This window comes from Phlebotomus argentipes, unplaced genomic scaffold, assembly GCF_947086385.1.
Source record: "Phlebotomus argentipes unplaced genomic scaffold, Phlebotomus argentipes genome assembly contig_2, whole genome shotgun sequence".
Lineage (NCBI taxonomy): Eukaryota > Metazoa > Arthropoda > Insecta > Diptera > Psychodidae > Phlebotomus > Phlebotomus argentipes.
Genome location: NW_026776162.1, coordinates 6107014 through 6117925, shown reverse-complemented (window position 1 = coordinate 6117925; position 10912 = coordinate 6107014). Strand labels below are relative to the sequence as shown.

The window sequence follows — 10912 nt, the reverse complement described above, 5'->3', positions numbered from 1 at the left end:
AGTAACCTGTGGTCTTTCAGATCGCCTTTGAGCAGCTCGAAAAACGATTTGATTCTCGTCCAAGGCATCTGCATAGCATCATTAATAATGCCTAATGCTTTCATTATGTGAATTCCTAACGCGCGATAACACAAAAAAATCGACAAGTTTCTTTTTTTGCCTTCATCCTTCCAACCTTTTGAGACCTCAAACCAATAATTACGATTGATTGACCCGCGAACATTGTCCATTGAGTTGGGCGATGTGAAGATAAGGTGTTTTCAATAGAATAATGGATTGCGCTATGGCAAAAGTGTGATTGCAGAGGGAATGCAGGGAATCTTCAGGAATATTTCAAAGGAGATTCCAATGCAGGTTAATCTCTACTCTGTGATATGAAATTGCATTTATTGTGCATGGATAGACAATTGAAAAGGGGGCGAATATTCCAATGGATTCCACCCAGTTTTGCTTCAAATATCAATAGAGCAAATTGCCCATCGACTCATGAGTTTTATGCGCACACAAGAAACTCCACGAAGACCTCCAAAGTCAAAAGCCAAGACAGTGTTTTCCCTCCACAAAACTGGTGCTTTCTGAATATTTAACAATGTGTAATTGTTATAATCAACCACGACTTCATGAATAATGAAGTGTTTTATATCGCGGGTTTCTTTTAAATGAGCAACACTGCGAGGAAAGTGTCTCCAGAGTCTGTTGACATGAACATTTCGCATTCAAACAGACGCATATTCAAATAAGCCACCCATTGACGAGTGGCGTATTTAATGAGGAAGACCACATTCCTCATGTAAATGGAGTAACAGGGCCGCTGAATGGGGCATTTTATTCATCTTAGCAGCACACTTAGTGACAGTAAACAGTTTCATCCATTAGTTTTTGCATGCGGATTAGGGTTAACCCAGCCACTTGTGCCGCACAGAACGATCTGCCGTGGAATGGAATTAATTGAAATCATGAAAAATTCAGGCCGAAATGATGATGAGAAGACCGTCAATGAGACTGGTAATCCGGAGATGGTAAAATGAAATAGAGCTTTTCCACGAGATTATGGATTAATTTTGCATAACTCATGATGAAAGTGGGAAACAAGACTGATTAGAGAATATGTAAGATGTGGTTCGGGAGCATTGCTGGGGATGAAATAAATTCCTTATGTATACCAACATTTTCTCTCCCAGAATAGCGAAGGCAAATATTGATCGAAGCTCAATAAAACAGAATTTGCATGAGAAAATTCCCGGAATTCTTACTCATCGGACTTGAATTTTCCAACGCAATCCATTGTGAAGTTGAGCAAGTGTCCTAGATTGCATGAGATCTGACAGAATAACGCATAATCAAACGCCTCATTGTTATTTTACACCCAAGAAAGAAAGCAAGGACCAAGCCAAGGGGGAGATATCATGATCAGAAGTGGTGTTGAAGTATTTGGAAGTGGAATTGTTTCAATATTTTCAATATAGTACGTTAAAAAGTCACTTTCAAAAGGAATTAACACAATAATTGGAGAATAAAAATTGATTTTCACATCTTTCTAGGTTATGTTATGAATTTAAGAGAAACTTTGCCACTAAATAACCACAAAAATTATTAAGTCCTGCGCCTAAACTGATATAATTTGCATTATATCACAATATAACACTAACTTTCAATTTAAAACTGTGTTAATTGTACAAAGATTGATCATAACCTCTAAAATGCTGTTTCAGGATAGAAAATTGTCTATTTGAAGAGCTATTTGATTGATTTTCTATTCAAAAATAGCAAATTTCAGCTCGAAACAAGTTTTTTCACGGATTCTTTTCAATAACTCAAGATAATTTCTAGGTTATGATACAAAATGCATCAAAGACTGATTCTTTCTCTTGTTTTCACTAAGTTTTTATGGTCAAAAACTCCTAAATTTGAGGTTATGATACTTTAAGCGGTTGGAAAAATCTATAAAGTCCCGAAAATGGTGAATAAAATAAGGAAAATGCATGTTTTAAGTATAGTGCTGATGTTCTGGAAATGTTAAGGATTTTTCATAAAGATTTGAAGCATATTATCTCCCCCTTGGGCCAAACTATGCAGTAAAACATATCATGAATCCCCTTCAAATTGGCAGAAAGTTTCCTCAAAGTCCGCCTTGGCAGAATATGTAAATGAGTTAGAAATGGAAATGCAGGAAAATATGACAATTCTTCCCCAAATTGATCATTCATCGACAAGACAAATTAATCACATGCGACACGTGTAATTTGACACACCAATTTCCACTTGGCTGCATCAACGGATTAATTATGTAAATCCTTGAGAGGCCACTTTTCCGTCGCCACTCTTCAAAAGAAGTGTGAACCGCCTGTATGACTAAAATATTTATTCACTCGGAAATAGAGACACTAATCAGTCAAGAGATTCTGAAGCCAAAAGTGGGGGGGGAAAGAGGAAAAGTAGTTCGACGTGGAATGATTGGAACGCAGAAATTGTGACCAAAACAGTAGAATTCCAGGTTCACTGTACACCGCGTCATTGCGCTCAAGGTGATTGTAGCATCAATCTTCGGAATCGTTGAAATATTTTCTGTATTTATTCGGGATAATTGTTATCTTCGCATTTCAATCACCGCATAGTTTTTGTGTTTGAGGAAGGAATTTCCCCTTTTTTTGTCATTTGACTGATTGCTTGTCTCGAGAGGTCTTATCGTTTGTTCAACTTCTGTTTACTCACCTCTCCTCTATTGGGTTGAATTGAAATTCAACGATTTTTGTGACCATTTGGTTATAGTTTGAATTCTAAATGAGAAATCGATTTTTTTCTTTATCTCCCCAGGGAGAAAGTGAAAATGCATCGCAGTTTAAATACTCTCGCCCTCAATGTGCTGGGATTAAAATGTCATACAATACTTAAGTCCAAACAGCCACTTAATAAAATATTTGCCGAAAGAGCTGAGCTGTGGGAGAGATAAAAAAGAGGGTCCGCCGAAGTGCAGCGCAAGTTCTCTTCTTCTGACACACACGCGGACAAATCAGTCATTTTGATCAATTAATCTGTCCCAGAACGGACAGCTGTCGAGAGATATGGAACACACTCGAAATCTCAAACTGGCTTCTCGCGCTCTTCGGTGTCGCTGGCAAAGGACTCCTTCCGCGCTCTCGAGACTCCGGGCCATGCCCGCGAGAGCATCAATTACAGCGGTGTCAAATAATTGCGGCTAACCTGAGCTTCTCTCTCTTCTCTTTGTCTCTGCAGCCCATCGATAAATGTATCATCTGTGACAGTGGCGGCCAAACTTATCCGCGCCCCCATTAAATTGAGTTTTAATGTGGGAAATGTTGGATTCAGATTTAGAGTGTGGCTCAGAATGTGGAGGACCTGGACCACCTCCGGAGTTTGTGATTCCGCCGCCGCCTCGACCGCCGTTCCTGCATGACGTCGCCTCCTGCACCGAGGATCCCCTGCCCAACATCGAGATGTGCGAAGCCATTCCGGTGAGTAAAACTGCATTTGCCATTGTTCATTCATCTAGGATAAGCAATAAGTAATGAAGAGGATAAATAAAGGAGTCGCCAAGTATGTGCGAATAACTACTTATGTGGCTTTAACGTTCCATTGATGGACACAGCCTTCTCCATTACAAGACAAGAGATTGTCAGATTGCTAACCAACCATAAGTGGTTCTAACGTCCACCTTTTAAATACAGGGACAGAGTGGGAAAGACAATTCCAGTGAAGCGTATATTTCAGCTAGAACATTCAACAGAAACCGCTTAGACTGTTCTATTTTGCTATAGAAAAGCTTAATTTTAACACTTTTCTGTGTTCGAACATTTGTAATTCGTGTGATTCGAATACAGGATTGTGACGTTGAGGGTTAAATGCGTTAACCAGTGAGCTACAGCCGCTCCTAAGGATGTGCGAATGCAATCACGAAATCATATCAATAGAAAACATACAAATAAGAATCAAAGAATATGATAAAGAGAACAGATTACTGAGTTCAATGAATTTAAAAGAGTTTTTACTAAAATCCAGTACTTTATCTCTCCGCGGGTTGAGATTTAGCGCTGATCTGATTTCTTTATTATGGAATTGTGCGCGATTAATGAAATCTGGGAATACAGAAAAAGAAGAGAGAGAAAGAGAGGAAAAAATGCCAGGTTCGCTAAATGCCGCCTCATTTTGCAACAACTCATGCTACAGTAATCTCAATTTAATCCACAATAAGGATATTACCTACCTCGGGCACTCCGAGGACGACGCTCGCCGAAATACCGAGAGGATGTGAAATCGAGGGCAAAAATGCGCATTTGCGAGGGTGTGAGGCATCTCTTTCCATCTCATTTAAGGGTATTCCTCCTATGTGATTGAATGGGTACTTCATTTCTGTATTATACGCCCCCTCGCGCAGGGGTGGAGAGAGAGAGAGGGAAGAAGAAAAAAATGTAATTTGTGATTCCGCCTCACGGAGAGTCACTTTTTCGCTTTTGTGTCGCTCTTGTATTCATAATAATCATAAATGCCGAGTATGTAATATTCGGCATCATCATAATTTTATACAATAATTCTACGTCGTACTTACTTTGATATTTTCTCTTTCCATTTAGCACAATGGGGTGTATTTTGTATGTCTATTTCAGTGCGCGCGAGGCCCCTTTTCTTCGCTCACCCTTCCCAACCCCATTCAACGTGTGTGTGTATCTTTTTATTCCATTTGCTCCTCACAATCTGGCGGCATTGTTGATGGGGCGAAAGAGAGAGAGATGCGCCTCGGAAATCTTCCTCTTCTTGTTTGTGTTTACAGATGACAATCGCTATAGAGTCACACGGGGACAGGAATGCTGTTTAAAATGGAAATTTTATTAGGCTGAAAGAAAGGGTGTTTGTGATGTGGAATGGGGGGGGGGGAACACACGTGGGGGGTTTTTCCGCTGTGAACATGTGAGGGGAAGAGGAGAGAGAGTGGCTTGTTGGCGGTGAAAAATTGCAAAGTGAAAGAGTAAAAGCAATTTAACTAACTACTGTTGACATTTTCGTGGCTTTCAGCACTCCATTGTACGGAATAAACAGACATTTCCATTCTTTTTTTTTTTGTTCCTCCCTGTATGCTATTTTTCCACCGCGACCTCATCAAATTCCACCACTGTTCGGACATTCTTTCCACTCCATCCGAGGCCCCCCTCTGACCTCCACTCCCAGCATCGAATCTTGTTTAATTTTCTGTTTCGTAATTATACAAAGTTACTTTTTTCCTCCTTACTCGCTCTCTCACCCATAGTTATACACTCACTCACTTCGTGTTGCTCCTCCACAGCGGATGGTGGAAACGGCGGGAAAAAAACGAGGGAGCCCCGCACCGTTCAAATACCGAATGTATTTGTCCGCGGCAGCATAGGGCCATGGGTTGGTGCAGAGAAAAAAAGCGAGTACAACATCATCAACATTAGTTACTGTGTACTTTTTTATTGACTCGCTCACTGTGTTCGAAAAAAAAGCAGCTCCAAACGATCCCAGATGTGACCTGATTTCCAATAAAGTTCACTTCATCGTCCCATTATTGCGGATCATGTACAAGAACACTTCTTATTCCCTTGCCTCACACTCCAAGGCGCACCTTCTTACAATCCCCGTCGCTCTCTCTCTCTGTCTCTCTCTGTCTGTCTGTTTCTCTTTCTCCGGAAGCAACAATTTCAAATGGAATTTCCATTTGTGTCAACGAGAAAAGCCCAGGAAGAAAGAAAGACCGCCCCAAGACGTCGCAGAGGGTGTCTTTTTGGTGGAGAGAAAAGAAAAAAACACACTGAAATTAGCATCACGAAGTGTATCGAAATAAAATGCCAAAATACCTGCTTCAATTCCACACACAGAGAAAACCTGAGTGGCCCGAATGAGTCTCCAAGCTCAGAGCGAGGGATGAGTAATTCTATTCAGCATTTATCAATGGCTAACATTCGGAATATATATTCTTATACAAAAATGTCTTTCATCAAGTGCACTCACGACTGAGAGCGACCGAAAGCGCGCGCCCATTGAAAGGCGCGGGTAGGATTCAAATTTGAAATTAATTAGCAACATTACACCCTCTTCCGTGCCAATGAATTCTTACTGCATTTGAGATAAACAGAGAGGCAAAAAAGAGACGTTAAAGATGCTGGATGGGAAGTTTCGAGACGGGTTTTTATCATTTGCTCAAATGAATTTTTAATTGGCTCAATCTACAGCTGAGGGTGAAGCTCTTCCGGCAGAAGTCCTAAAGGGTCAATCATTCTGTACTCTTGACGTACTTATTCATTAGTTATTAACTCAAATTGCTGAGACACGCGTCGCGGTTTCCTATCGACCTGGAGGAACTTTTCCTTCACCATTAAACTCCTTTTGAGATTGTGTGACAAATTCAATTGCTTAGCCCCTTCATTCTGCCATTCGCTTTCCACCATCAGTGTGGATTTTTTCCCTCAAACTGTCGCACAATAAAATGATACTTGAAATTCCCTGAAAATGGAGATTGTCCTGAAGCAAAAGCGAAACGAGAGAGAGAGAGAGAGAGAGAATTTAAACGTTTTATATTTCTCAATTCTCGCCGGGGAAAAAAAGACAACAGCAAAGGAATGCGATTGAGAGAATATATTCCCGATTGAATTTGATTATTTTCAACAGTACAGAGAGAAGTGCGCTGTAACGAAATTGCCCAGATAAATTTCTCCTCCACTTTTCCAACAATTTTCCCTAATTCGCCATTTTTGTGCTGTTCATGGTTAAAGGCGAAAATGTCACCCTTCTAATTGTTCATTTCTTTCTCGTTAAGATTGTATTATTCAGTGAGGAGGAAGAGAGGTATCAAAGGTAGAGAAGGCGGTGTGAGGGGAAAATTGATGTGTATAAATACGGTTGGAGGAGTGAATCAGGATGGGACGCTTGTAGGGAATTCATACGCTACATAGAGAGAACATAGAAGCCATGCATTATACATAAGGAGGGATCTTGTCATTCTCAATTCCATGGGGGGAACCGATTAAGGGCACGATAGAGTGAAGTGTTGGGGAAAAGTATCTGGAATTAGTTGATCTCTTCTCTCTCGTCTCCGTCCTGCCAAGAAGATTTCCGACGGAGGTAAGTAACCCTGTAATTGAATCCCATGTAATGATGCCAATACGGGGAGTCTGAGAGACATTCGATGGAAAGTGGAGCAATCAATTAAGCCGGCAAATGAATTCAATTTCATCGAATCAATTGAAAGTAATCACACCATAAGTGGGGTTGCCATGAGATCTCTCTTCCGCTCGCTGTAATTTATTTGTTTCACCCAGAAGCCTTGGGTGTCCTGTTCAGGACGCTTTGCAAGAAGGTGGAAATCTCCACTGCAACTCTGGGCGGTGAAGCTGCACAAGTCATGGAGAGTTGCAGAAAGAAAAGCCATTGTTGATAGGGCCAATTGAAATGTTATGGTTGTGCTGTGGACAAAAGCTGAGAGGGTGGAAAGCAAAGTGGGTGGGATGTGGAATTAGAGTCGCTCTACTGAATATCCATCAAGTTCTCACATCCCGTACAGTGTTATTAGCCCAGCTGAAAGCAAGAGCTTTTGATTCTCAACATGCATCCTTGCCATGCATCGTCGAAGAAAGTTCCTTCGAGTGCAGAGAGAGAGAGAGAAAAGGGAGAGAGAAAAGCTTAGTGAATTGGAAAAAGATTTTAAACCGATTGGTTGTTACGGTGAATTAAAAGGTATCGGAACCACCCGAAAACTTTCCTTTCATCCTCTCCTTACATATCGCAACATCGGATATGCTATTCATGCGAAAAGCACACTCACACACAGCATTTCCCAGAGTTGAAACTTTGTAATTATAAAGCAGAATGACGAGCAATTTCTTCTCAAATTCCACATGCTTTCAAAGTGCTGCCTTCTAGCGGCAATATGTGGTAAAAATATTCAAAAATTACATGAAAATCACAAATAGTCAAGAAATGATTGTATTTTTATCCCCTTTGCACATTATATAACTTTTCTCTTGACATTTTTTTCCCTCTGACTAATATGGACAAAAGTATTGTGCATTTTCCACGCCACATTGCGACTTATTGTGTACCTTTGAAAATCCTCCCAATGAAAAGCCATGGACTGTACGTGACTTTAGAGCATCTGCAGTTGGGCAAGTGTAATGTATATTATTCAAATAAATCCCCACAGACTGCAAATGCCATCATAAAAGCCGGTCAGAGTGACGGGAAATAATGCCGTGTGAAGACTGTTAATGCAGGGGAGGCGGAAAATGGCAAATCTGGGCTTGGAATAAGTGGAAAAAGGCGACTTCCTTGTCCCTACTGGGCAATGTCACACACACATAGCCTGGATTCGGCAAGAGAGTGTTGCGAAATGATAAAAATTGCCAGGAGATTGTGGTGAGTAATTGTGGTTTTCCCACAATTGCACCCTCGCTTCCCCAGTTGACCACTCAATTTCGGACTTATGGCAGAAATGCGAGCAATTGGAGGTTTATGTATTTTGTTATCGAACACACTTCTTTGAAAACAAAGTTATTATTGGAAAATTCTATGTATTTTCATCTTTGCACTATCTCTCAAAGGGGGAGATATGAAAGGAAGAAGCCTTAAGTGTCGTTAATATTTTCTAACGCAGTCAAATTAAATATAGCGCAAATGGTGAAAATGCCTTTGAATACTTGACACAAATTCAAGTTGGAAATATATGCAGTCCTTCATATTTTTCCCTTGATTTTGCCACACAACAGGGGATGAATTGTGGGCAATAACAACAATGTAACAGCATCCAAGTGTGGTCTGTGTCGGGTGGAGAAAAGTCTGTCTTTTATTGCTTCAGATATTTTTAGTGATGTTTCATATCTCTGTAACGATTTTCCTTATCTGCCACTCTTTTCCCACATCACTGAATACGTCGTGGAATATTGGTGTCTGACTATTTTTCTGGCCCCCCGAAAAATCTGCCAGCAACTCCTCGTGAGCGACAGTGGGAAGGCAGTGAAATGGGGCGCACTGAGAGACATGAGTTTTCTCACTCTTCTCCTGAGAATATTATATTCCGGGAGTGTGTGTTTTTATTGAGCCGATGTGGCTCCGGAATCCCTCGGCGGAAGAGACTGTCCTGGCGCTTCTGTTGTTTTCTGTGCCACAGCACAGCTCTTCGTCTCGATTTATTTAATTAGAGACTGAGGGGGTGGACCTTTTTTATGTGCCATCCATTACATGCGGAGTGTGTTTATGTGGACGCCTCAGTTTTCACCTTTTGTGTTCAGATTCACCATAGTTTGACCATCGCACACATCCATATATTACACCAGATCTCCCCATTCCACGCGTCCACGTATTTATTGGGGCTAAATCTACGGTCTGCTGGACTTTGTGCACACAATCCCCAACTGGTCATCCCCTTTTGTCACAGCCCAGGCGACCTGGTCATTGTGCCATCACTGTCTAGCTGAGCTTTTGTGTTTAATGCCCAGGATGAAGACAATCCATCCACACCATCTGACTTTCCTCCACAACTTTCCCGCCCACCAGCTGAATTTTCACCTCCCCGAGCGCCGAATGGCGGAGCGAGAGCAGTTCCCGAGGAAATAGTGAGTCAATCAAACGGAATGGAAAAATAATAAAAGCCCCACAGACATATCGCACCCCCTTCGCAGGCAGACGGAGTGTGAGGGGGTGGGAGTCAAGCAATTTAATAAATAAATAGATGAATGACTTTTGTCTCCACCCTCGCGCGCCTGCAATTTCCCACACACCCCCCCGACTGAGGGCGCGCACATTTTCCGTAAGTGGTGGAAAGCGGTGGAAGACGCTCTAGTGGAGCAGAAGAGGGTGGTTTGGCTGGGCAAAAAAGGCGGCAGGGAATGTCGTCGAGAGTGGCGATGCCGGTGCTGAAAAATTTGTATTGTGATTTATCCATATGGAAGTGGAGGAATGGGGCGGACGTGCGACACAATAAAACAATTCTTAACACTTGAAATAACTTGAATCACACGCCACACAAAACACACTGGAATTGCCATCGCGAGTTGAGGGTGTTCAAGATCGTAGATTGCGTAATGTGAAATGGCTGAGGGCCGGAAGAGGGAGGTTTCATTAAATTTATTTCTAAAATTCACACTGCGATAAATATCCTCCTCCAAAGTGTTGAGTTTTCCAAGGAATCTTCTTCTCAATCTTCATCCTTAACTATACACCAGAATTCTCACGAATTCTTATTAACTCTCTCTCTGTTGAGTCTCTCTCGCGAGTTTCGCTGTTAGTTATTCCAGAGTAGAATGCTTGACACTCTATTTTAAATAGATTCCTTACTTTTTTCCCAGCCTTTTTGGAATTTAGAAAGTTCCCTGAGTGTGTTGTGCTGTGAGAACAAAAAAAGTCACAGCATCGCGTGCTGAGATGACTTCCCAGATTCTCCTAAACTTTTATATGAATTTTCAATTAAATCCCAGTTTGTGTGTTGTGAAATGTTTTTGCGCTCATCCGCGGAGGACTTTTGCCCGTCTCCTCGTCACATGCACTGTTGACTGTGCGTCATCTCCCACGCTTCGCTGCTGAAGAAATGTGCAGCCAGAAGAAGTGGAAAATGGTTGAATTTCGCTGAGATAAATCAAGCTGAAATTTGTCGGTTTATCTAGCAGAACGCTCGCCGACTCTTATCCCTGTCTCTGGCATGCATAGGCAAGAGCATCATCTCCCCAGCGAGAATGCTTCATGTGTGCTCTATGTGCACTTTCGCCGGGGGCGCGCAACTTCTTCCGGAGCAACGGAAGACGTTGCTTCTAAATTTAGGAGCACTTTGAAAAAAATACACCAGCATTTCTCTAATTGGAAGACTTTTCCCACGCATTTTTCACAGTTTTAGAGCTCTAAAAACACAACTTGAAAATCATAAATTGATACAACTACCGCGAGGGGCGCTACA

The 10912-nt window shown here is 41.6% G+C and overlaps 1 protein-coding gene across 1 annotated transcript in view; it reads left to right on the top strand.

Moving 5' to 3' along the window:
• The first annotated feature begins 3257 nt into the window (after positions 1 to 3257).
• LOC132265437 (uncharacterized) overlaps positions 3258 to 10912 on the top strand; it is a 46015-nt gene continuing 38360 nt past the window's right edge. Inside the window, exon 1 of the mRNA XM_059766128.1 lies at positions 3258 to 3473. Coding sequence (XP_059622111.1) covers positions 3306 to 3473 — 168 coding nt within the window. The 5' untranslated portion in view covers positions 3258 to 3305. The remainder of the gene's footprint in view (positions 3474 to 10912) is intronic.